Source organism: Vulpes lagopus, chromosome 20 (genome assembly GCF_018345385.1).
Source record: "Vulpes lagopus strain Blue_001 chromosome 20, ASM1834538v1, whole genome shotgun sequence".
NCBI classification, from domain to species: Eukaryota; Metazoa; Chordata; class Mammalia; order Carnivora; family Canidae; genus Vulpes; species Vulpes lagopus.
The window spans coordinates 11,336,113-11,362,788 of record NC_054843.1 but is presented as its reverse complement, the minus strand read 5'-3'; the positions used below and the strand labels follow the sequence as shown (position 1 = coordinate 11,362,788).

Here is a 26,676-nt window from a genome sequence, read left to right as displayed (position 1 = left end):
GGCCTGTGTGTGGGCGGGGTCTCGGCGGGGGCGGGGCCTTGGCGGAGAACGAGTTGACGGGGGCGGGGCCTTGGCGGGGGCGGGGCCTTGGTGGAGACGAGGTTGGCGGGGGCGGGGCCTTGGCGCGGGCTGGGCCTTGGCGGAGATAGGGTTGGCGGGGGCGGGGCCCTGGCGGGGGCGGGGTTGACGGGGGCGGGGCCTTGGCGGGGGCGGGGCCCTGGGGGGAGATAGGGTTGGCGGAGACGGGGTTGGCGGGGGCGGGGCCTTGGCGGGGGCGGGGTCTCGGCGAGAGCCTCTGTGGAGGCGGGGTCTCGATGGGGGCGGGGCCTCGGCGGGGGCGGGGTCTCCGCGGGGGCGGGGCCTCGGCTCGCCCCGCCCTCCGGCACCCGGAAGCGGCCCCGGCGCGGAGCGGGGAGGTCGGCCGGCGCCTGGGGGAGCCGGCACGGGGGCGCTTGCCCGGCGGCTGCCGCGGCCCCCGAGCGCCCCCGAGCGCCCCCCGCCGGCTCCCGGCGCGGCCATGCGGCGGAGCCTGCGGAGCTGGCTGGGCGGCTGCCTCCTGATGTCAGGTGAGCGGTCCGCGGGGAGGGGGCTCCCGGCCGCGCGGGGGAGCTGAGGCCGAGCCGCGACGCGGGCGGCGACCCCCGAGCGGACCCCAGGCGCCCCGGGAGTGCGGGCGCGGCGCGGCCCCGGAGCCTCCCTTTCAGCCTCAGCACCCCGGCATCCGAGCTCTGCCTCTCCGCCGCCCAGCTCTGCGGCTTCGGGGCTCTAAAGCCACCGAAACCTTTTCAGCCCTCCTCCAAGTTTCCTCCCGGCCTCCAACAGCAGCGGACCCCTCCCGCCCTCCTTGCTGAGGCCCTGGCTCCTTCCAGGACGCCGCACTCTCCGGGCCTTCCTCCCGCCTCTCGGGCTGTTTGCCCCCGGTCCTCCAGCCCGGCCAGATCTTGCCCAGGCCCCGGCCCGCCGGCCCTGTAGGGGATACCAGCAGAACCCCCCCTGGAGTACCATAGTACAGGCCCGTGGCTCAGTGTGCGTGTCCCTCGGCACCGGCTGCAAGAGGGGCCAGTGGTTTATCACACTCTTCACTCTGCTTTTGGGTATGCTTGATATTTTCTATTGAAAATGGGGACGCCTGGGTGGCTCAGTGGTCGTGATCCCGGGGCCCTGGGGTCCATCCAGCCTCAGGCTCCCTGCAGGGAGCCTGCTTTTCTCCCTCTGTCTAGGTCTCTGCCTCTCTCTGTGTGTCTCTCATGAATAAATAAATAAAATCTTTAAAAAAAAAAATTGATTTCTATCTCTACCCCTGATCTCTCCTCTGTGCACCAGGCTCCTTTCTCTAGCTGTCTGGGACATTTCCTGCAGGTCTATCTCTCCAGTATCTCCAAGCTAACGCAGCTAAAATAAGACTTTTGGTGTCTTTGCCCCCAGTGCCAATCAGGACATCAGGTGCCCAAGCCGGGAATGAATATTAATCTCTCCATACCTAATGTAGACAGAAAGTCTAGAGTCTATACCTCTGGAAATATATCTAAAATCCATCTACCCACACCCTCACACCTTTTTCCCATCACCCAAATCCAGGTCACCCCCAACTGTCCCCACTTTACTCTTGCTCTCTGCCCCACCCTGACCCCCCAGCACCCCCTGGCAGTTCTTCAGATAAAATCCAGAGAGTACAGCTAATGTATGTCTCGTTTCCCCTCACCCACATGCCTATCTGAAGACGTGGAACCATAGGGGAGACCCATGTGTTGGGTACAGTCATTTACTTCTGCAATTGGTTTAAGGAGCAAGGATGCCAACTTTTTTTCTTTTTTTTAACAGCATTAGGGCTGGTGCCACCTCCTAAAAACGTCAGGATGAAGTCAGTTAATTTCAAGAACATTCTCCAGTGGGAGTTGCCTGCTTTTCCCGAAGGGACTCTGACTTTCACAGCCCAGTACCAAAGGTGAGTCTGGGATGCTCTTGGCAGAAGGGCCCTGAGCTGGTCACTGAGCTGGACCAGAGGAGAGAGCCTGACTGCTGTCACCTACATGATCATGATAACTCCTAGGAAACCTCCCTGCTGGCCTTTTTCTTTCTGTCTGGAAAATTTTTGTGAAAGTTCTCTTTTCTGAAAAGAGATGCATCAACTCTTTCTTGCTTTTTGTTTGTTGTGATGGTTCAGCATTTGACCATCACAGGGCCACTGGTAGATACAGACACGTGTGAGCATGGATGTCATTGGCCATAGTGGTAGCCTGTTGCCCTATGAGCATATGGGATTTGTCACAATTGATGTTTTTTTAAGAGAAAAAATGTCACTGATATCATCTCCGCTTATTAGAGCAGTATTGCTAGAAGTCAACAATTTGCAAGTGGAAGCCATCCAGGAAAACTGTGGTATGCAAAACAGGAAGGCCCTTGCCATCCAGCCACCCATCCCCTCCAACAGATTATGACAGAACCTCGCCATGCAGTGGGGTGCAGATAATTTGCATGGTGGGTGCTCATTTACTCTGTGGCTGTGTCCTGAATTTGAAAGTAAAACATCTAGCTGCTGGTTCTGAAAAGCTCTAGCCTCTGAAAGCAGCAGAGGCTAATGAAGGAAGGGTGAGTATCACCAAGACAATTATCTCAGCGGTGCTCTGACCGTCCAGTACCTGCCCTGCCGGTCGATTTTTCCCTCTCCCGCCACAGGCTAGACTGCAGGTGACACACCTTTACGCCAAGTGCAAATAGCAACAGGAGGCCAAAGGGTGATGAGCCGACACACCTGCTTCCAATATGACCCAGAAATGTGCAAAGATAGTCCCTTTGATGAAGCAGGAGGAAACACAGGTCCCTAGATCCCATTAATCCCACACTCCTCCTCCTCCTCCAAATTTCTTTTGTAGACATAGCCCAGGCCTGCTAAGGCAGGGAAGAAGTAGGAAGATGAGTAAGATAGCCTTTGTTTACTTTTTGGGGAGCTCCTTTGTTCGAAGTAATTTGCAGCCAACAGAACACTTTTAAGATTTCAAGTACAGGGATCCCTGGGTGGCGCAGCGGTTTGGCGCCTGCCTTTGGCCCAGGGCGCGATCCTGGAGACCCGGGATCGAATCCCACATCAGGCTCCCGGTGCATGGAGCCTGCTTCTCCCTCTGCCTGTGTCTCTGCCTCTCTCTCTCTCTGTGTGACTATCATAAATAAATTAAAAAAAAAAAAAATTCTTAAAAAAAAAAAAAAAAAAAGATTTCAAGTACAATGCAAAGAACTTCCAAATCACTTATGTCCACATTCACCAATTTTTAAGATTACCACACTTTCTTTCTTCCCCTTTCTCTGTCTTAAGTCATGCCCTTTGCCCCTTAAATTTTCATCATGAATTTCCTAAGAGTGAGGGTAACCTTTTATATCACCACCTGCAGCCATCAAGGTTGGCAGCCTCAACATTGGTGCAGTGCTTTTGTCCGACCTACAGTCCTCAGTCCAGTTTTGTCAGTTTTCTCAAGGATTTAGGAAGGATTGTTGTGCCACTCATCTTTCCCTGCGTGCATTTTCTACCCCTGATTGGTTTGATAATTTCATGACTGTTTCTACTCCCAACAGGGAGCCTGCTTCTCCCTCTGCCTATATCTCTGCCTCTCTGTGTGTGTGTGTCTCATGAATGAATAAACAAAATCTTAAAAAAAAAGAATTCAGCTTGAGAGGCTGTGTGTACAAACTCTCCCGTATGTGTGTGCTGGGTAAGGGTGACCAGAGGAGGGGTACTTCGGAGGATGAGTTGGTGATTTGAATGTGGAAACATCTTTGTTGGTTTTTTAAAAAAATATTTAGCTTATTTGATAGAGAGCGTGCACACACATGTGTGTGAGCACATGAGCAGAGGGGAGAGGGAGAGGGAGAAGCAGACACCCCACTGAGCAGGGAGCCCAAAGCAGGGCTTGATCCCAGGACCCTAGGATCATGACCTGAGCCCAAGGCAGACACTTAACCGACTGAGCCCCCCAGGTGCCCTGGAAACATCTTTGAAAATGAGATGTAAATATGGAGAATGGGTTATATTACCTATTTCACAGGGAGGAAAATATTTTTAAATGCAATAAAAATGACTTGATAAAAGAGAAGTTATTGCAAAACAACTTTTGAAATACTCCATGTTCCAGCCAGTTGATGATGCATTAGTTTAAATGAAGGAAGTGGCCACATGTGAAAAAGCCACCTTAATGCACTGACCCCTGGAGTCTCCAAATGATGGGATGTCAGGCAGCCCATGAAGAGTTGACTGGCGAAGTGTTTGTGGTATAGTAAGTGAAACGAGCAGATTATAGGATAGGCTGAGCCCGATGACCTCTACGTACTTTTATTTTTTTTTAAGATTTTATTTATTTATTCATGAGAGACACAGAGAGAGAGAGAGAGACAGAGAGACAGAAACATAGAGAGAAGCAGGCTCCATGCAGGGAGCCCGATGTGGGACTCGATCCCGGGTCTCCAGGATCACGCCCTAGGCCCAAGGCAGGTGCTCAACCACTGAGCCACCCAGGCATCCCGACCTCTACGTACTTTTAGCAAGAACTTGTGGGTATCGCCTAGAATGTGGCCAGGTGTGCGGTGGTGCCCAAGACCGTGAGCCCCGACGTCAAGCCAATCTGAGATCCACTGGGCAAGTTTCTTAGGTTCTCCATCCCTGCACCTCATCTATGGAGTAGGAGCAGTCTCTGTCCTGCCCTCGTGGGCTGTGAAAATTCAGGGATGTAATACAGATGAAACACTTCTTGCCCTGCCTAAAACCTATGTGCTTGACAAGTGGGCTCTGACTGTTTTTATCACTGTCATCTTGGTTGTCCCCTCTGAGGACAGCCACATTGGAGGAAGGGACACAGAGGAACCAGCCAGACAAAATCCTCACATCTTGCAAGACAGGAGACTGGGTTTCCTCGGGTCAGGTGGAGCTGATTACATGTCCTCCGGTGGCTGTGACATCTCGAGGTCACATGCACCTGGTGGCTCTTCCCAGACAGTGTTTTCCTCTATAAGCTTCATGCTTCTACCAAGCTTCTCCCTTCAGGGCTCGAGCTGTGTTTTAAAGCAATCATATGCAACAAATCTGTAGACAGATGAATCATTTTATAGTTTTTCCCTAGTAATAGCAGCCGTAGTGATTTGTAGGACGTTGTTTGAAATTCCTATAATAGGCTTATTTGGGCTAATCCATGTATAGCAATACCCTCAGACTGTGTACCTCTGCTTCTATAAATTGCAGAATCAAGGAAGGAAGCTTTCTTCGTCAAACATATCGAAGACTCAGCCCCGTGTTGGAGAGGCACACAGCTCATGAAAGCTGTGAAAGTCGCTGAGGGAGTTCTGTTGTGAAGACAGACACCTCTTTACGTTGAACCTTGTTTCTGCCCCAGATCGTTTGACCATAGGACAGATTTTTTTTTTTAATTTTAAAGATTTTATTTATTCATGAGAGACACACAGAGAGAGGCAGAGACATAGGCAGAGGGAGAAGCAGGCTCCCTGTTGGGAGCCTGATGTGGGACTCAGTCCCAGGACCCTGAGATGACGACCCCAGCCAATGGCAGATGCTCAACCATTGAGCCACCCAGGCGTCCTGGGAGAGATTATTTTTGACGTGACTAATGATATCTCAGGGATCACTGAAGTCCCGTGGGGCACAGTTTGGGAAATGCTCATACAAAAAAATAAGCTTGCTGTTCATCAAAACTGATGATGAAGAATTTGGTGTATTTTTCTCGCATTATCTTCCATCACCCTTTAGTAGTGGGGATTAATAAAGCACTGGTCAGCCCCAGAGTGGACTGGAGTGAGAACTTTCATGTTTTTTTCTGATTTTACAGTTATAGGAAATTCCAGGATCTATGCACAAGTACTGCCTTCACGGAATGTGATTTCTCAAGTCTTTCCAAGTATGGTGATCACACCCTGAGAGTCAGGGCTGAGTTTGCAGATGAGCATTCTGACTGGGTAAACATCACCTTCTGTCCTGTGGATGACAGTAAGCCACTTTGTTTTCCATTTCATTGTCATGCCATCATCATGCCTTGGTTTTCTTTCCCCAGGAGGTAGCCTGTCAGAGGGAATTCTTTGAGCCCCCACAGAGTGGGTGGCCTTGCAGAAGGGGGTTAGGAAATATAATAATAAGGAGATCTATGACCCAAAAGAGGTTTGTGGGAGAGACTGGAAGGGATAGACATAAAGTCAATATGATAATTAAATATAAATCTATCAACATTAATGCCTGGTGGCTATAGAATGAGTTGAGGCCAGTGTTGTCAATGAGAAGAACGGGAAGGATTAATGTAGTACATTTTCTGGGAGGAAGTCAGTTTGGAGTTAGGACGTCAGGAAATGTGACATGACAGATAGAAGACTAAAGGTTATTCAAGACAGGTGTCAAATAAAGGTTACTCGAAGACCAGACGCAGACGGCCAGCTTGGCCAGAAGGAAGGACAGAGCACTGGAGTTGGCTAATGGCAGATGCATTGGGTCAGGCTGGCTGGTAAGCATCAAAAAAAAAAAAAAAATGACCCCAGGTTAGATCTGGCGGGGGACTCACCAGAGGTTATGAGGTGAACATAATTAGAACATCAGGAATTGGAAACTAATGAAGTGACCTTATAGCAGTTGAGACAGCAAGAGGATAGGGGGTGACAGGAACCTCATTAACAAGGCTCAGGTGCAGCCTTTCAAGGAGTAGCCCCAGAGAAATTTGGAAGGATCGCATGTACTCAGAGTGGGGTCTTTATACCACCACCTGCTCTGGACCCCCATGGCTCCCAGAATTTCACCCTCCCTGGTGGGGAACGCAGCTAGGATGCCCTTCCACTCTCTCCCAATTCTGTCCCAGGCTTGGGCACCAAAACTCTTATTTCTGGAGTCAGAAATTATCAAAGTAATATGATCTTTTTTCTAGGGATCTTTATAAAAACTAAGAAAAGTCAACATAAAAAAAAAAAAAAAAAAAAAAAAAAAAACCACAAGCAGCTTGACAGTAGTCAAGTTTTCAAAACATAGTTCAGGTTTCTGCCCCTGTAATTGTTCACTGACTTACCAGGTCCTGACTGGTTCCAGTTCCCTATTGGGGCCCATCTGTGGAAGTTCCCTTTAGAAATTCATATAGAATAGATAAGCAGCTTGCCCGAAGGTCACACAGATAAGGGGTGGCCCAGCCAGGATTCTGAGCCAGGCCCCATGCACCCATGCTTTTAGCAACAACTCCCCTACTTTGAGTACTTACCTCTTGGACTTTATATGACAGGAAAGATATCAGAAAGAATTTGTTTATGCTTGTTTTGAAAAGATAGTAAGTTTTCGGGATCCCTGGGTGGCGCAGCGGTTTGGCGCCTGCCTTTGGCCCAGGGCACGATCCTGGAGACCCAGGATCGAGTCCCACATCGGGCTCCCGGTGCATGGAGCCTGCTTCTCCCTCTGCCTGTGTCTCTGCCTCTCTCTCTCTCTCTCTGACTATCATAAATACATAAAAAAAATAAAAATAAAAATTAAAAAAAGAATAGTTTAAAAAAAAAATAGTAAGTTTTCTTATCTGGTTTTTAGCTACCAGCATATTAAAAACAGGGTAAAATCCTGGAAACAGGCCCATTGATAGCCTCAAAAAAAAAAAAAAAAAAAAAAAAGAATACAGGATATAACCTGAATAGCACTGTCACCCAGAGATACTTATTATCCATTGTACAATTATTACTGAGCGCCTACTATATGTCAGGCACATTCTTAGTGCAGAAGCTGTAATAGTGAAACAAAATCCCAGCTGTCATGAAGCAAACACTGTAATGGGGGAAGACAAATAAACAAATAGATATATATTTTATGATAGATATGACTGTGGTTCCCCAGAAAATAAAGCAGGGTCCTGGGGCAGGTTGTGTTGGGAGCTGCTCTTTACATAGGGTGGTAAAAGAGTCTCCCTGAGGAAGTGACATTTGAACAGAGACCCAAATGAAGTGAAGGGGTAGCCACATAAATATCCAGTAAAAGAGCATTTGGACAGAACAGCTTCAGACTCTGTTGGAAATCCGTATGATTAACTATGTATGTTAGGCACTAAAAATAGTAGAAGTTACCATCTGTAGCTTCCAACCCAGCAAAGGAAATAAAGAAAATTCAACCCAATAGAAAGAAAAAAGAAGAAAGGAACAAACCAAAAAAAAAAAAAAAAAAAAAAGTCTTTGTAGAAAAAACAAAATAATATAGTTGGAATAATTACAAATATGTCAGAAAGACAATAAACATAAATGGACTAAACTTGATTACTAAAACAAAAGGCTATCCGATTTTGTTAAGAAACAAAATGCAACTACCCCCCCTTGGCCACATCAAAGCAATCTTACATCAAAGAGCAATCTTACATCCTTCAGTAGACCAGTTGGTCTGCACAGTTATAAAAAATAAAATGATGATGTTTTTAAAATGTGATTTTTGACTGCCCTTTTGCTTTGTTCTCTTCCTCTTAGCCATGATTGGACCACCTGGAATGCAAGTAGAAGCACTTGCTAACTCTCTCCATCTGCGTTTCTTAGCCCCTAAAATTGAGAATGAACCTGAAACATGGACCATGAGAAATATTTATAACTCGTGGGCTTATAATGTGCAATATTGGAAAAATGGCTCTGATGAAAAGGTAAGCCTGGAAAATCCCATGCATTTCAGACATAGGTTCCCCTTCTCTGTCTAGTGTTAATCTAAGCCCCTGACTATGGAGAAAAGAGGTAGGAGGCCATCCAGTCAGGGTCTTGCAAGATGGTAGTACCTTATAGTCCAGAGGATCTGAGGCCAGGTTCTCTGAGTGCCAGAAGCTTCCCAGTTTGAGGGATGCCTTGTATCTGGCCATGCTTCCCAGGTCCCAGGGGAAATTTATAGAGCAAACTTGAGACTACAGATGGTAGGGTGCTCACACAGTGAGAGCAGGCCTGAAAGGAAGTTGCAGGAGAAGGAAGGTAGCACTGACTCAGCAGTTGGCTAGCGGAAGTCAGAGTCCGCTGAATCAGGTGACATTCTGCATGACTGCTGTTCTATGGTATGAACCCCCATGCCCCGTGTACACCATAGGATAGTCAAGTCCACACTCAGGACAGCCCCACCCCCAGACGCTAGATGAACAGTGTCACATTTTACCTGTCTGACCCCACTTTTCCTTCTTGCTCTCCTCCTCTTCAGGGGATGATTCCTTTAAAAACATGAGCTAAGAGATTGACCCAGTTGGAAGGTTGCCCCTGCTACTGGGACTCTAGTCATATTCTCAACCTCCACCTCCTCGTGTCTGCAAGACGGGCATAATAACCCACTTCATGGGGTGCCAGGTGTTGGTGGGGTGGCCCAATCAATTAAGTGTCCCAACTCTTGATTTCAGCTCAGGTCATGATCTCAGGGTTGTGGGATCAAGCCCCACATTGGGCTCCACACCCAGCACAGAATCCACTTGAGATTCTCTCCCTCTCCCTCTGCCCCGCCCCCTGGTTGCTCTCTCTCTCTCTCTCTCTCTCTCTCTCTCTCTCTCTCTCTCTCTCCCTCTTTCTCAAATAAATAAAATCTTTTAAAAATAACCCTCTTCATTAATAAATTGGAGATAATTACCTACTTCACAGGATTTGAGAGAGTTTGATGACTTAATGAAAAGACTAAACTTGCCCTGTTACCTGAATAATGTGTATGGTGGATACATGGGATTTTTCCTTCCCCTTATGTAGACATAATAAGGCTATTTTCATTCACTCTTGGTTAGGCTCTGTTCTTACACTCAGCACTTCCTAGCTGAAGGCCATTTGTGCTCCTAACTCACTGACATATGTTGTGTAAGTTAGGTTGCATATATGTTATCTCCTCTCTATTAGATGTTGGTCCTATTGCTTAATACTCATGAGTTTGGGAGACAAGGGTCACCTGTGTGTGTTGTCTTAGGAATTATGGAATTAAATTTATATGTACATATACATATGGCACAGGCTCTCAAAATTTCAAGTTGATTTTTCCTCAAAAAAACTCTTGGTTTTTATGATCATGAAATGATGCAGGATTTCAGCCTTTTTGACAGAATAGATGATTTTGCTTATAGTCAAGCCCCTGGGAGATGTGTGCCTGGAAAGCAATATAGGAAAATGAGTTTTACAGTCACTTATCAAATGCAGGCATCTCTGTGAAGCTCTGGGGTAACAAAGGTCTGACAGAGCCAACCCACTCCAGGACTTCACATCCTACTTTTATGAAGGCTCAGTTTCCACAGCTGCCATGCTTGAGTGCCTCCTGCGCCAAGTGTGAAATAAACACCCAGCTTAGCTTCTCATCCAGAATGTGCCCACAGAATAGACATCTGGTTGCACATTTTTCCTGTCACTTCTGCCTTTGGTGTGACACCCCACGTGTCAGAAAGGCCTCCTGCATCCCAGGTCCTCCTGGGTACCTATAGTGTCGCCAGGACCGGTTTATACATGCCCTAGACTGACCATTTATGTCTCCCACCAAATTCACATGCTGAAACCCAATACCCAGTGTGAAGGTGTTAGGAGGTGGGGCCTTTGGGAGCCATGGGGTCAGTGGTCCCTCATAAAAGGGACTGCAGTGGGCTCCCTCAGCGATAGACATAAGACAGTATGGTTCCTTTTTTAGAACTAATGCAGTGTAAAGGGAGCCTGGCTGGATCAGTCAGTTAAGTGTCCAACTCTTGATTTTGGCTCAGGTCACGATCTCAGGGTAGTGGGCTCTTGCCCCCCACTGCCACTCGTGCTCTCTCTCTCTCTCTCAAATGAAGAAGTACATCTTTAGAATGCTATGTTAAAAGGCTGCCATATTAGGTCCCTAAACTCATAGCATAAAAAAAGACTTCGAGAAATTCTATTTCATCCCGATAGGAGAAAGTGAGTGGACAAAACCAGAAATTGCCTAGGTGTCAAAGATGGCAGGAAAAAGCAATCAGAGGGGACTTGAGCAGGGAGGCTCTTCATGTCTGTCCTTCCCTGCCTGTCACTATGGGTCAGGCCTGAGTTCAATCTCTGAAAAAATAGCATTGCAAGGTTTTAGGTGTAGTGGATACCTAGAAACAAGAGCCATTCCAATTATTTTTAATTATTGGAAGTTGTACCATATTCTTTGTGTATTCAGTGGTACAACCCAATCCTTGTCAATAAGCTTGGCTTTCTCCTACAATGAAGGAATAGAGACAAATTGTCAACAAACCCAGCACCACCACCACCCCCCAAAAAAAGAACAAATTGCTAAAGTTAAAAAAAAGAGTCTGTGCTCACTTTCTCTTGAAGTTCCTATTCATGTAACACATTTTAAATAGGACCCTTCTATCAGGAAATATAACCAAGATGGAAATGTGGGTGACATATACTCTTCTGGCCCTTTATTTTGCTGGAAACTTTTAGTTTCCCAAATTCAGGAATATATCATCAGTGAGGATACCCTATGCTCATACTAAGCCAAGTCAGGGAGGCTCCACAAGAAGCACAGTGTGCCTCCCAGAGGAGCCGGGCTGCCTGATGAGGGCATTTCAGGTGCTCCAGTGGAGGAGCGATTCTAAAGAGAACCCTGGGCCCCTAAGGTCAGAAACCTGCTCTTAGAAGGAAAAGCACATGGAGGCCTCTGGGTGGCTCAGTGGTTGAGCATCTGCCTCCGGCTCAGGTTATGATACTGGGGTCCTGGGATCGAGTCCTGCATCAGGCTCAGGAAGCCTGCTTCCTCCTCTGCCTATGTCTCTGCCTCTACCTCCCTGTGTGTCTCTCATGAAAAAATAAAATCTTGAAAAATATATAGAGAGAAAGCGAGTAGGATGGTTTGTATGGCATCTAAACTAGAGAATCCAGCAAACGAAATGGTTTGTCAGGACCAGTCAATCCTTGCCCCAGGCCTTAAAATGCTCCCAGGGCTCCCCCAACATGAACTGGGAGCAACACCTGCTTCCTTCCTCTTCCTGTTTTGAGCCCAAGGTAAAGATGATAACTGCTGAGCATGGGAGGGGGGAAGAAGATGGTGTCCCATCACTGCTGCGGCATGTTTTTATTTTTGGCTTCATTCCTAGTGGCTGACTACCTGTCAGTATGACTTTGAGGTCCTCCGAGATCTTGAGCCGTGGACAACTTACTGCGTTCGAGTTCAAGGGTTTCTTCCCGAACGGAACAAAACTGGGGAATGGAGCAAGCCTGTCTGTGAGCAAACAGCCAATGATGGTGAGTGTCCGGATGGAGCATCTAATTCTGCTTCCCCTGAGCCCTTCAGATAGCTTTATAGACCCCCTCGAGGTGTTTGCATCCGCAGGGTCCTCAGACTGGAACACGTCCAGTTCAGAGTGCCTTCCCTTCCCGGGCTGCACGTCTCCAGCCTCTTCAGACACATGAGGACGAGTGTAGATGCTTCGATCACTGTCCCCAGCAAGGGCTATTTGTCACGGCCTCCAGGACCTCAACGCAGTGGCTCACAGATCTTAAAGATCCTTAAAGAAGGAGAGAGAGAAGGGGGGAAGAGTACCTTGGGCCCGGACACTTGTGATCATTTACATACAGACACATCGTATTTGCATACAGGGTGATCCAAACTTGTGGCCTGGTTGTCTGCACACAAACAACAGGCCTCTTTATTATTTAAAGACATCGTTGAGGGCGCCTGGGTGGCTCAGTCAGGTAAGCGGGTAAGCGTCTGCCTTTGGCTCAGGTCATGATCTCAGGGTCCTAGGATCTAGTCCCGCATCTCCTTCTCCCTCTCCCTCTGCTCACGCTCTCCCTCTCGCTCTCTCTCTCTCAAATAAATAAAGTATTTTTTTTTAATGAAAAAAAAAACCCACTGCCAAGTGCAGTGTCATCTCACGGCGTTCATGATGATTTATGGTGTATTTGAGCACTTTTAGCGCATTTGGTCTGTCTACACCTTTTTTTGAGGATTAGCATTCTAAGGAACGCAGCCTGGGGAAAAACCAGCCCATTGTGTGCCATAATTTAGCAACAAATCACTCTTGTCCGGAAAAGGAAAGGCAGCCAGTTTGAGCGACTTCCTAAAATTGCTTTGAGTTATCATCCTTATTGTTTCCAAGTGTTGATAACCACATAATTATCCATTCTGGGTTGTTTGTTATTTTTTCCGGAGATCCACATCAAGCTCATTGGCCTGTAGTTTTTTTAATCTCGTTGCTATAAACGCACAAATTGTTTGCCTGAACCCAGGATGCTTTCACGGCTCCCAGGCCAACAATCTTTGCGGTGTCCTCCAAAGCCCTTCAGCAATGGCAGCAGCAAGTTTTCTCAGGGCCACAGAGCCACATAGAAAATGAAAGGCCTGCTGCTGTCTCCCTGGGGTGATTTCTCTGGCACTTGCTGTTTCTCTCCGCGCACTCCCCCACCCCCAGTTGGGGCCTCCCATTGGTAAGGCCAAGGTCAGTGCGCTAGTGAACTGCCTGTGTCCTTCTCCCTCAGTCTGAGGGTCTGAGCCAGCTGAGCCTCTCTGCAATGCCTTTCTTTTTTAAAGATTTTATTTATTTATTCATAAGAGACACACAGAGAGAGGCAGAGACACAGGCAGAGGGAGAAACAGGCTCCCTGCGGGGAACCCGATGCAGGACTCTATCCCAGGACCCCGGGATCATGACCTGAGCCAAAGGCAGATGCTCAACGACTGAGCCACCCAGGCGTCCCTCTGCAATGTCTTTAAATAACAATAACCCCTTCCTTCGTGGGCTGCAAGTTACTTTCTAGGCCACATGTTATTTCTACAGATCTTCTCGATATTTTTTCTCATTCTGTTCCTCTCTTGAATCATTTTTACTTGAATCAGAATTCTGTACCTTGGGAGCCCCCGTCCTGCTTGAGTCACTAGAATATCTGGTCTTAGAATTATGCTTCTTTTGGGGCGCCTGGGTAGGCTCAGTTGGTTGGGTGTCCGACTCTTGGTTTCCACTCACATCATGATCTCAAGGTCATGCATGGGGCTCAGCCTGCATTGAGCTCTGTGCTCAGTGTGGAGGCTGCTTCAGATTATCTCTCTCCCTCCCCTTCTACCCCTCCTTGCTCACATGCTCGCACCGCTCTCTGTCTTTCTCTCTCTAAAATAAGTAAACAAAATCTTTAAAAAAGAATCATCCAAAAAAAAAAAAAAAAAAGAATCATCCTTCTTTCCTCTAAACACCTGTCACCTGCTTTCCCAAAACCTTGAATGCATTTCAGGATCATTCCGTGTCCTGTCCTTCCCCCATTAACATAACACAGGACATGGGATGAGTCCTGGACTGCTCTGTGCCTCAGCCGTCTCATCTGCAAAATAGGGAGAGCAATGGGCAGCCACGGTGGCTCAGCAGTTTAGCGCCGCCTTCAGCCCGGGGTGTGATCCTGGAGACCTGGGATCGAGTCCCACATTGGGCTCCCTGCATGGAGCCTCCTTCTCCCTCAGCCTTTGTCTCTGCCTCTCTCTCTCTCTCTCTCTCTTTCTCGTGTCTCTCATAAATAAATAAAATCTTTATAAAAAAAAAATAAGGAAAGCGAGGTGGTGCCACCACACATGGGGGTGGGAGGACTCAGAACAATGCCTGGCACACAGTGAGCCCTTCGTACATTAGATATTACAGTTATTCATAATGACGTCCTTAAAATCACACCATGGAGTATTCATAAAGGTTTATGTCCTGAGACAAGCCTCGAGGCCTACAATTTGACCCACGATAGAAATATCTCAAATATTTTGTGGCTACAAATGATTGCCCATGAATGACAAAACGCAAGCATTTTAGAAAAGTCTAACCCATTGAAAACCTGCTTTTGTCAAACATCACTTTAGATTTGTTTAAACATAGTTCTCTCTTGGGGATCCCTGGGTGGCTCAGCGGTTTAGCACCTGCCTTCAGCCCAGGGCATGATCCTGGAGTCCCAGGATCGAGTCCCACGTCAGGCTCCCTGCATGGAGCCTGCTTCTCCCTCTGCCTATGTCTCTGCCTCTCTCTCTCTCTGTGTGTGTCTCTCATGAATAAATTTTTAAAAATAAAAAAAGATTAAACATAGTTCCCTCACTTAAACCTCACAACAAATTTTAACATGAGCATCTTGTTAAGGATCTACCCTGCTTACAGACTGGGCAGTGAGGGTTCAGAGAGGTCAAGTAACTTGTCCAGAGTTGCTCAGCTAGTCAATGAACAGGGACGGAGCAGGTTACCTTTCCGGTAATTTACTGCCAGTGGATATATTGCACAGCTGAGCACAGGCCCGATCTCCCCGAGGGTGAAGCAGGGAGATGCATTCCCCTGGAATGTGTGGTCAGGGGGAGCTGTACCCAAGTGAGAGAGCTTTCTGGAGAGGCTTTCGACTCCTGGATCCTCCCCCACTTCTTGGCCTGTGTGAAGCACTGGTGACCTGTCCTTACCCTTTCTCTCTTGGGGGGAGTCACAAAAGCGTGCTTTGAATTTGCCGGCCACCAAGCAGGTGTGCCCGTGAAGCATCCTTAAGGAAATGACACTGACACTTCACAGCTGGGTCACAGGGACCCAGGCGCTGCCCTCCAGAGGCCCAGCACGGTGCCATCAACGGTGCCAAGTTTGGGGGGGCTCGGCCAGCAGCATTCAGTCCATGTTCACGGAGGGATCCGGATTCGTGCCCCACAGCAAACTGCTGAGACATTAGATGGAAGGCCAGATGGACAGGTGGGAGCCTGGGGCTTCCCTAAGAGCTGGGACGCCAGATCCCAGGTCAGCCTCCTGTTGTCCCCCGCGGCACGGCTGGCTCACCACATGACCCTGCATTCACTGAGAAAAGACATGTCTGGGTTGGACGGGCTCAAAGTGGAGGCTGGAAGGCACCGCTCCTCAATTCTAGCAAACGAAGTGAGTGAGAATTCACAGGGGATCAGGGAAGAGTTCCCCTGAGCTCAGCAAGGGCGCAGGGCCAGAAAGATGGTGAGGCCACTGCTGGCACGAATGAGACACAGTGGGGTGACGAGGGAGGAAGGGGGTCCCAACCCCTGCCCTCTCTGCAAACACCCTAACTATTCAGACATCTAAGGAGTGTCTGTGGGCCACGCACAGCGGAGTGGGGGGCGGGGACCAACAGCTGATATAGCCCCAGCGTGCTTTGGTCTGCCCCGTGCAAGTAGGGATGAATATTTTCCCCGCAAATAAAATGACTCCATTTCAAATGACTTGCCCTTGAAGGGCAGGGTTCATTTGCCTGTCAACTCTTAGCACCAGATGCTTGAGGTTTGAATCAGGCGGGTGGTGCCTGCCAGTGGCCGGGCACTGGGAGGGTGGGTGGCCCCGGGTAGCAGGAGAAGGCGTCTGGGGCTGGAATGAGGGGAGCCAGGACCACAGACGCCCAGGTCAGAGGTAAAGCTGGATGTTAGTTAGAGTGGTCAAAGCAGATCTTATTCAGTGAGGACTGCAGGAGGCAAAGAGGGACCCGGATGTTTTAAAGGAAGAACAAGGGATCAGAAATGGAGAAAGAGGGGATCCCTGGGTGACTCAGTGGTTTCGCCTTTGGTCCGGGGCGTGATCCTGGAGTCCCGAGATCGAGTCCCACATCGGGCTCCCTGCATGGAGCCTGCTTCTCCCTCTGCCTGTGTCTCTGCCTCTCTCTCTCTCATGAATAAATAAAATAAAGTCTAAAAAAAGGAAGAAGAAGAAGAAGAGGAGAGAGAACCAGGGAAGGGACAGATCAGGAAACGCAGCTTGGAAGGTAGGTCAGGGTCCATGTACATCGGCCATTGGTGCCTAAGGCCAGCTGGTCTTTGGCCAGTCGGGCTTCCACCTTCCCCGCCAAAAGCTGGGGGCGAGGGACCCTCCTTCATGACGATGGCAACTTCAAAGAAAGACAGCCCTGGGTTTTGGGAGATACCTACGCATCTCAAAGGGGTGGGGGAAGGATTTGCCATCATAAGCTCTTTATAACAGAAGCGCTAAGAAAGGAAGGCCAGGTGTTGGCGAACGTTCTCTGGGCAGCCTTGTGTTCCTCCAGAGGGAGACCCAGGGCGGGCGCTGGGTCGTGCCCGCAGCGTGGCCTTAGGCCCCTGGAGGGCACGCTGGAGCTCGGGCAGGTCTCTAAGTGCCACGGCGTGGACGCAGCCTGGTGCCAAGAGCTTCTGCCAACTGCAGCACAAAACACTTCGCTGCATGTGTTTGGGGCTCCAGGGTCCCCCTCTTCTGCTTCAGGGCCAAAGAGGCTTTTCCAGAATGGGGAGGCTCACGGCTCAGAGCTCACAATTCTTGCGTATTATCATATGTCAGCCGTCGTGCCAGAAACCAAAACTGGAAAAAGATGGGAAGGGGTGACACTCGCTGGAAAGCCCTGGATCCTTGAGCAGGTGCCCCGTGCTTCCTCCCACCCCTTCTGAGATGAGCGTCCAGCCCTGTTTTCAGGGACTCCCACCGGATTGCGATGGTGACAGTGTTGAGGTCAGGTGCCCTGTCGTGTCCTTGACCTGAACCTGACCTAAGGCGGCCTCCTGTTGTCCCCACAGACACGGCCCCGTCCTGGACTGTCGCCATCGTCCTCGCAGCCTCGGTGTGCGCGGCCCTCCTGCTGCTCGGCTGCTCCGCCCTGCTGTGGTGCCTGTACAAGAGGACCAAGCATGTCTTCTCCCCCAGGAACTGTCTGCCTCAGCATCTGAAAGAGGTAGGCCTAGGACGGGGTGGGGGGCTGGGCGCGGATCAGAAAACCCTGATCGGGAGGGCCGGCTAATCCCACACGGTGCCGGGCTTTCCTGGAGGATGACACCCTTCTGCATGTGTCTCTGTCCCCAACCCCGCCCCGGCGCCCATATCGGGGAAGTCCACAGTCACAGAACAGCCTGCAGGGAAGAGGCAAAGCCCTCTTTCTCGGACCTTCCATCCCTGAAGCCCCGAGTGGTCAGGGGTGGGGGGCACTCAGCTGGGGAGCAGCTGCCAGCAGTGACACCCCCCATCCCAGGCAGCTGGGGCGGCCAAACCTCCCTCCCAAAGGAGGTCTGGGGGGGCACACCTCAGCATCCGCACCCCTTAGACGACAGGGACCTGCTGGAGCGGGACCTCCGAGACTGAAGTTGTTCCCTCTTCCTGGGGGAAGTTACAAGAGAAAGGATAATGGGACGGGCCCCAGTCCCCCCTCTGCAGCGGTCCCAGGAACACAAGTGACACTCCGGGTCTCGTGGCTCTGCTGGGCCCCCTGCAGGCCCCTCTTCCTCTCACGTGACTAGCCACTGCTCATCCGCTGGGGTGACCCAAGCCCTCTGCTCTGAGAAGTCGGAGTCTCTGCTCATGGGCACCGGAGGCCTGGGCTGCTCTACTTTTCACTTGCCATCAGCATCTGAGACACCCGACGACTCCCTTCCTTGCCAGCTAGGCTCTTGACATGAATAGGTGGCCACCATAGCTTCAAGTTTACCAGGACTCCCACTGTGCCCCCTGGTACAAAGGCTCTCCCTCTGGGAACCCTCTAGACCAGAGGTCCGCAAACCTTTCCTGAATTAAAGGGCCAGAGAAGCAAGTAGTTGAGGCCTCATAGGCCAAGAGGCAAAAATCAAGATATTACAGGGTATTTCTCCAGCCGCTTAGACGTAATCCTTTAAAACTCTGAAAACCTTTCTGAGTCCCTGGGCTTCACCATAGTTTGCTGACCTCACTCTAGACTCCCAGAGCCTAAAGATGCGTGTGCAGGGAGCACCAGTTCCCCAAGTGGGTCACAGGGAGTGAGGGTAAGCAGGGCCACTCCTGTTTCTACCCCTTGGTTCCTGAACCCGCGTATGCTATGCATTGAGGATGCAGCATCTCCTACTGGCCCTTGCTCCCAGATTGCCCCCGGGTGCTGAGGGTAGCACCCCCGTTCTCACAGGGCACCATTTCCTGGCTGGCACCTCACCTGCACTGCCAGTCAGTCAGTCCATTGCTCCTCCAGGCCGGCAGCTGCTGGGTGGTGCAGTGTGTGGTGTCATCAGTGGGTCCTCGAGACATGTTGCCCACTCCAGGCCATGCTGGCCGTCATTGGGCCCTTTGGTCTGGCCTGATGTCACCTATTACAATGATGTATTGGCTTGTTAGTGCCTCCGTAACAAAGTCTGCAGCTTGTCATCTCTCAGTTCTGGAGGCCAGAGGTCTGAGATCAAGGGTGTGGGCAGGGTGGTTCCCTCTCAGGCTGTGAGGGGGCATCTGCTCCCGGCCTCTCTCCTGGCTTCTGGAGTTTTCCTGGCACCCTTTGGTGTCCCTTGGCTTGTAGACCCCTCATCCCAGTGCCTGCCTTCATCTTCACATGCTGCCCTCTGTGTGTGTGTGTGTGTGTGTGTGTGTCTAAGTCCAAGTTTCCTATTCTTGTAAGGACACCAGGCATATTGGATTGGAGGCCCACCCTGATGAGTGGCCTTTACCCCTTTACCCCAGTTACCTCTGTATAGACGCCGTCACCAAGTAAGGTCACATTCTGAGGCGGTAACACTTCGAGGGGCAGCGGAGCACCTCAGCTGGAGCTGACACCTGCTGCAGGGATGATTTGCCATCCCGGCCCTAGAGGGCCTTAGTGGGCACCACTGAGGTCTGGGAGATTATGTGCTCTGCTGGCCCCAGCTCCTGTGGCAGTCTTGGCGTTCTTAATGATACAGAGACACTTGGGGCTGCTCCCGTGGGTCCCTAACACATGCCTCTCCCACAGACTTCCTCATTCCTGACCCTCCAGTCCCCCTTTCTTCGGGGTCCCTGACCACCGGCCTAGCCATTAACCCCTGCCTGTGAGTTCCCGAAGAGCCCAATCTTGGGCCTTGTGGTGATCCCTTCTGGGTGACACGGTCTCCCAGGGTCCTGTAGCCACAGGCTCTATCTCTACCGGGTCCCCGTCACATCCAAGAGCTATTTGAACCTTCTTCAAGGGTATAATTCTCTGCCACAGATGGCCTGGCCTAGCTCCAGAACTCTAGTGATCTGCCTTGTGATTCTCCTTTGAGGGTTTGCCGTACACTCCAGCCAGCGTCTTCCCACCACGGACCCTCAGGGACCTGCCAGGCCACACAGCCAGCTCACGGCCATTGGGTTCCGTTAACGTGTCATCATTGGCAGATAATGCCGGGCCTGCGTACCCCTGCCCCAGCTGGTCCCAGGATGTGGCGAGGGCAGCTTGCTCCATAGCCCTTACTTTCTGCAGGGCCCCTTCCTGCCCTTGGCAGCTGTCCTGTGTCACCCTGTGAACACACTGGAGTTACGTTGGCAGGGGTGGAACATGCTGCCTCCAGACCCACGGAGGCCCACCTAGCGTGGTGCTGGTTCTCAGCATCAGGAGAGGTGAGGTAGGCTCGCCGGTCCTGTACCTCGGAGAGGATGTCCAGCATGCCCTCCACCATGGGTTTCTCAGGCTCTGAAGTGCGTCTGCCCAACCAAGGCCTCTCCACTTCTTTCCCTTCTGGTCCTGCTACCACATTGTCATGACAGCTGGTGTCAGGCCTTGTCCCCAGACCATCCAGTCACCTGGCAGAGACTGTCCCCGGGAAGGACACAGTCCCTTGGCCTCAGCCCCTCCCTTCTGTATGGCACAGCTTCTGGGACTCTGCTCCGAGCCAGGCCAGCCCCCTTCCTGTTCTGGAAGCTACAGAACAAGCACCTCCACCATGAGGGCTGGTCTCGGCCACGCAGCATCCACAGTGAGACCATGACCACCGGCAGGTGTTTCAGAGTGGCCAGAACCTTCTATCAAGAGTGGTGACTGAGACAGCAGCACCAGAATGGGCCAAGGGGCCTCTGTGAGATCTGGAGAAGCAGGAAGAACAAAGGGGGGTGGGCCCATTGCCCCGGGTAGAAGGTGTTTTGTAAGTAGAGACCCAACAGGAAGCAAAGCTATTCACCTGCTATTTCGGTTTCTGGCTCGCCATCACAGAGACCCTCAGACAGGAAAGGACAGATGGGGTTACGTGTCGCCAGGCAAATCAAAGCCAGAGACGGGCGGGCGTAGTGAAGGGGGGCCTTCGGAAGGAGCCCCTGCTGTGAGGCTAGAAGACTTTGCAGCCCTGCCTGCAGAGCCAGCCCCTGTGATTGACCTGAGAAATGGGGCAAGTGCTTGGCGGGGGGGGGGAGCAGTGAAGGATGAAGGAAGTGAGTGCCAGGCAACCAGGCAGACTGGGATCCTTGCATCATGAAATCCTCCAGCCTGATGCATGACGTAAAAGGTCCACTAACCACGGCCCAGAGAATAGTTAGGAATTTCGGGAGACTTAGTGGAGGTGGAGACTTTGAGTTGAAGCCACAGGGAGGTTTATCCAATACAGCTAGATGGGGTTTCAGGGTGTCCCACACAGGGACCAGCCTGATCCCTGCATTCCTGAGACTCAGCACATCTTCCTCCGCTCTTCTTCCTGTGCCCTTTCCTGGGAGGATCAAGGGTGGCTCTAGTCCGATCTTACAGATCCCCTGGATCCGAGGATCTGCAGAGGCTCCTCCTGCCCCCTACCCATGTCCTCCTTTGGACAACAGAAATCTGGACATAATTCCTCTTGCCTGCCCCTCCCCTCGCTTCCATCAGCTGGTTGAGACCCCGGGGGTGGGAGGTGACACCAGGGGCAGTGCGGCCTGCCAGCGGCTTCAAGTAAGTGGCATCAAAGGGCTGAGTGTGCAGATTACGTTAAGAGGGGAGCTGACCAGCAGAGGTGAAGCTACAGGTGAACAGAGGAGGGGAGAGGGGAACCTGCGGAGCTTTGGGACTGTCTCCACCTCATCCTGAAGATCGAGAGCGTAGGTGGACCTACAAGGAGGAAAAATGGCAAATGTGAAGTTGGCAGATGTTCTGGGAAACACAGCTGGGCAGCTCTCATGGCTCAAATGGTCAGACCAGGGTTCCCACCCAGGGCCAGCCCCGTGCCCTGGGAGAGACAAGTCCACACGGCCGTGTCCATAAACTGGTCTACACAGAAACATAGCGCAAGCCGTGTGTGTGGTAAATCGGCTAGTAGCCACTGGCTCGTGGCCGCTGATTTACCATGGGCAGCGTAGGGCTGAGAGCTGAAATTGGGGACACATCGGGGCCTGGCGAGCGCCAGAGCAGGCCCCTAACTCAGCCTGAGGACGCACGGGAGATCCAGTTCATTACTCCAGGACACATTCATCCCATGCCCGCACCAGGCTGCTGCCTAGAGGCAGCGACACTCAGGCTTTAGCGCCACAGCATTGGGAGTGGTCTAAAAATCTCTCTCCCGGTTTAAAAGAGGAACCATCAGGGGGTGCCTGGGTGGCCCAGCCAGTTAGGCGACTGCCTTTGGCTTGGGTCAGGGTCCTGGAGTTCCAGGATCGAGCCCCATATGGGGCTCCCTGCTTGGTGGGGAGCCTGCTTCTCTTCTCCCTCTGCCCCTCCCCACTGCTCATGCTTTCTCTCTCCCTCCCTCTCTCCTTCTTTCTCTCTCTCTCTCTGTCAAATAAATAAATAAAATCTTTAAAGGGACACCTAGGTGGCTCATTCTGTTGAGCATCTGCCTTTGGCTCAGGCCGTGATCTTGGGGTCCTTGGGAGATCAAGCCCCACGTGCGGCTCTGTGCTTAGCAAGGAGTCTGCTTCTCTCTCTCTCTCTCTCTCCCTCTCCCTCTCCCTCTCCCTCTCCTCTCTCTCAAATAAACACATAAAATCTTTTTTAAAATTTTTCTTTAAAAAAAAAAAAGAGGAACCATCAGAGGGTGACCTGATTTCACCATCAGAAGGTGGTCTGAAGTGCAGATCTGTTGTCGCATTTTAAGAAATTGTGGTAAAATACACGGAACATAAAATTTGCCATCTTGACCATTTGTGAGTCATTAAGTGAATTCACACTGGGTCCCATTGTTGGGCAACCTTCACCACTGTCTATCTCCAGAACTTTTTCATCACCCCAAATGGCATCTGGCCCCATTCAACAGGAAATTCCTATTTCCCACTCTGCAGCCCCCGCAAGCCCCATCCTATTTTCTGTCCATGAATTTGACCCCTCTGGGGACCTCACATGAGTGGAATCATATGACATTCGTCCTTTTGTGTCTGGCTTATTCCACCCAGCATGACCTCCTCAAGCTTCATCCGTGTAGCCTGTGTCAGAAATTCATTCCTTTTTAAGGCTCAGTTAATTTTCCCTTGTACGGAGGGACCCCATTTTATTTATCCATTTCGGCGTCGATGGGCATGTGGTCGGCTTCTGCCGTCTGGCTTTCGTAAATCGCACTGCTTTGCACATGGCTGTACCAGTCTTCCTTTGAGACCCTGCTCTCGGTTCTTCTGAGTGTATATTCGGAAGTGAAATTCCTGCATCGTGCGATAATTCTATTTTTAAACCTTGAGGAACTCTCCTGCTGTGATCGTCACATGCTTTAAACCAGCGTTCTCGGGGCGCCTGGGTGGCTCAGTGATTGAGCATCTGCCTTCGGCTCAGGTCATGATCCCGGGGTCCAGGGATCGAGTTCCACATCAGGCTCCCTCTGCCTGTGTCTCTGCCTCTCTCTTTCTCTGTCTCTCATGAATAAATAAAATCTTTTTTTTATTTAAAAATATAAATAAGTAAATAAAGCATCACTCTCCAGCCAGGAGTCTTGTATAAAATCTGTGTAAGCCCAGAAAAAGAATTTGGACAATTTTGATCATTAACTTTCTCTCTCTCTCGTAGTTTTTGGGTCACCCTCATCACAGTACCCTTCTGTTTTTCTCCTTCCCGCCCTCTGATGAGAATGAAGTCTTTGATAAACTGAGTGTCATTACGCAAGTCTCCGAAAGCAGCAGACAGAGCTCCGGCAACAGCTGTACTCCCGGGACCCCGTCCGGGCAGGGATCCTCCGAGCTGGTCCCCAAGGAGGGAGCATACACACATGGGTGCAGCACCCCTCTGCTTCTCTCCCCTGCCCCTGAGGGTCACCAGAGCGGGACACCCCCTGAGCAAACCCCAAATCCAGAACTCTCAGATTCCAGGACGTCTAAACAACCACAGAGCTAGATTTTAAAGACTGGCTTGGCAAAAAAAAAAAATACTCCATGTTGGGAATTTGCTGCTCTATAAAAGGCCTCAATGATTTAAAAAGAAGAAAAAAAAAGATATGTTGATCATTGGGAGTATAATTTTCAGCTTCTGATGCACACTAATATAGGAAACGAGTTTTGAATTAAATTAAAAGAAACAAATATATCTAAAATGGGGAATAAAAACTGAGATGCTATAAAATCCAACCAGACAGCTGATGGACTGATCCCCAAAACCACCTCAACTCTAAAGGGGTCAGCAGGCTTTCTGGATTCTCAGGGAGGGATACTTGGACTGAACTTATTTTGCTACCTGTATATGTTTTATATCGTGCTGGTGCTCTATTAAAGTTTTATTCTCTATTTAATATGCATGCATTAGTGGTACTACACTTGGATGACTGTCAGATATTGAATGAGGCTCTCATTTGCCATTGCTGGTGTCCATTAGTTCTACAAGTATTCCTCAGTCCCTTGCTGCTGTCAACCGGGAACCACACCGGGTGTGAGGGTCTAATGGCATCTGGGACCTGTCAATCTAGGAAGCCTTGAATTCCACCTCAGATACCTACTAGCCTGTGACCCCGCCGTTTCCTCATCTGTACGTGGAAATGAAAAGATTTAAAGATTAGTCATACTCCATAAAAAGTGCTGCCCCCAGGGGCACCTGGGTGGCTCAGTAAGTTAAGCAGTCGACCCTTGATTTCAGCTCAGGGTCATGGGCTCCATGCTCAATGGGGAGTCTGCTTAAGGATTCTCTTCTCTCCCTCTCCCCTTGCATGCCCCTCTTTCTTTTTTTTTTAAGATTTTATTTTTTTTTATTCATGAGAGACAGAGACAGAGGGAGAAGCAGGCTCCAATGTGGGTTTCAATCCCAGGACCCCAGGATCACCACCTGAGCCAAAGACAGACACTTAACCAACTAAGCCACCCAGGTGCACTCACCCCCTTTTCTAAAATAAATAAATCTTAAAAAAAAAAGTAGTGCTGCCCCCAGTGCTTGTATACAGTAGGTACTCAATAAGTAGTAGCCATTGTTTTTTTTTTTTTTTTAATAGTAGCCACTGTTACACGCAACATAACCTCATGGGTATGACTTTAACTCCACAAACTGAGGTCAGCAACAAATGTCCCTTCCTCTGTGCCAGATTGCCCAATAAAGCATTCGTCAAAGACCACAAAAATAGGAAAAATAACTTCTTCAAATAACTTGACATTTTTAAAATGAACCATCATGGGCGGGGCAGCAGATAGCGGGGCAGGGAGATGAGCAAATGGTCAAACTTCCTTGCATTCATTTTACATTTCAGCATATTTTTTTAATATTTTATTTATTTATTCATGAGAGATACAGAGAGAGAAGCGGAGACATAGAGAAAGAAACAGGGTCCTCACGGGGAGCCGGATGCTGGACTTGATCCCCCGACCCCAAGATCACGACCTGAGCCGAAGGCAGATGCTCACCCACTGAGCCACCCAGGGGCCCCTACATTTCAGTATTTTTCAATTATTGTCAGTAACACCGTGAGGGAGTGATCACCATATTTTCGGTTCTCAGTGCCCCCAGAGATCTGACTGTAGTCAGGGGGCTAAGTCTCGAGACAGGGGGGAAAATGATTCCCAGTTGAGCAGGCTCCCCTCCCTACACGTACAGTGACAGGAGGGCTCTACTTGTGGGAGCACCTGGATCAGGGAGCATGTCCGTCCCTGCTCTGGACACTCAGCATCCTTTTTGCCCCCCCTCCCCACCTTGCACCTGAATCTCCTTCACGTGACTGAGGAATCTCCCACTTTGCAAATGTGAACCCCTCCCTCTTTCTGGGGGCTCCAGAAGCTGCATGCTCGGTTCCCGGCCCCTTCGCTGCTGGGCTATAGGCACGCAAGCTTGGCTCCAGCCCAGCTTTGACTTAGGAGACAGGTGGCAGCGGCAGAGGCAGGGGTTCTGGATCATTCAGCTCTACTGCGGTAGCACATGAATCCCAAATATCAGCGACTTCTTCATTCTAGGATCTAGGCTAAAGGACATGCTACGTGGGGGAAGAAATGCCAACCCCACAGAGGTTCTTAGAGCTTCTGCTTGGATGTGGGGTGGGTCACTTCTGTCCACATTCCTTGGTCAAAGACATGACCAAGGCCAATGTCAATAGAGTGGAGAAGTACTCCTCCCCAGGGAGGAACTGCAAGTCATATAGCAACAACCAGGAATGTATAATCCTCTTACAAGGAAGGGAGTGAACAATTGGGACCAGTAATTATGATCTGCTACAGACAAAAATAACCAAATTGATTTGAGGGGCGGGATGCAAGTAGACCTGTAGAAATGAAAAATACAATAGTTGACATTTAAAAGTCAGAGGATGGGTTTAACCACGGATTAGACACAGTTGAAGAGAGAGAAAACTTAGGGTTCAGAGAAACAGAACTATTAGGTTGTGTGTATTTATAGAGAGGGAAGGAAATTTGTTTTAAGGAATCAGCTCACAGGACTGTGGAGGCCGACAAGTCCAAAATACATAAGGCAGACTGACAGGGTAGAGACCTAGGGAAGAACTGACATTTAGTTGAGTCCAAAAGCAGCCTCAAGGAAGGATGACCTCTTCCACGAAGACCTCAATCTTTTTTCTCTTAAGGTCTTCAACTGATTGGATGAGGCCCACCCACATGATAGAGGGTAATTTGCTTTATTCAAAGTTGACTGATTTAAATGTTAATTTCACCTAAAAAATATCTTCACAGCAACATTAAGACATGTTTGATCAAAAAAAAAAAAAAAAAGACATGTTTGATCAGATAG

The 26,676-nt window shown here is 50.0% G+C and overlaps 1 protein-coding gene across 1 annotated transcript; it reads left to right on the top strand.

The window, feature by feature from the left end:
• Positions 1-379: 379 nt before the first annotated feature.
• On the top strand, positions 380-24,250 carry IL10RB (interleukin 10 receptor subunit beta). The gene is made up of 7 exons (XM_041735098.1): positions 380-566; positions 1,822-1,945; positions 5,826-5,983; positions 8,461-8,627; positions 12,024-12,171; positions 17,426-17,580; positions 23,536-24,250. The coding sequence occupies exons 1-7, from the start codon at positions 518-520 to the stop codon at positions 23,857-23,859; spliced, it is 1,125 nt and encodes a 374-aa protein (XP_041591032.1). The 5' UTR covers positions 380-517; the 3' UTR covers positions 23,860-24,250.
• Positions 24,251-26,676: the final 2,426 nt, after the last annotated feature.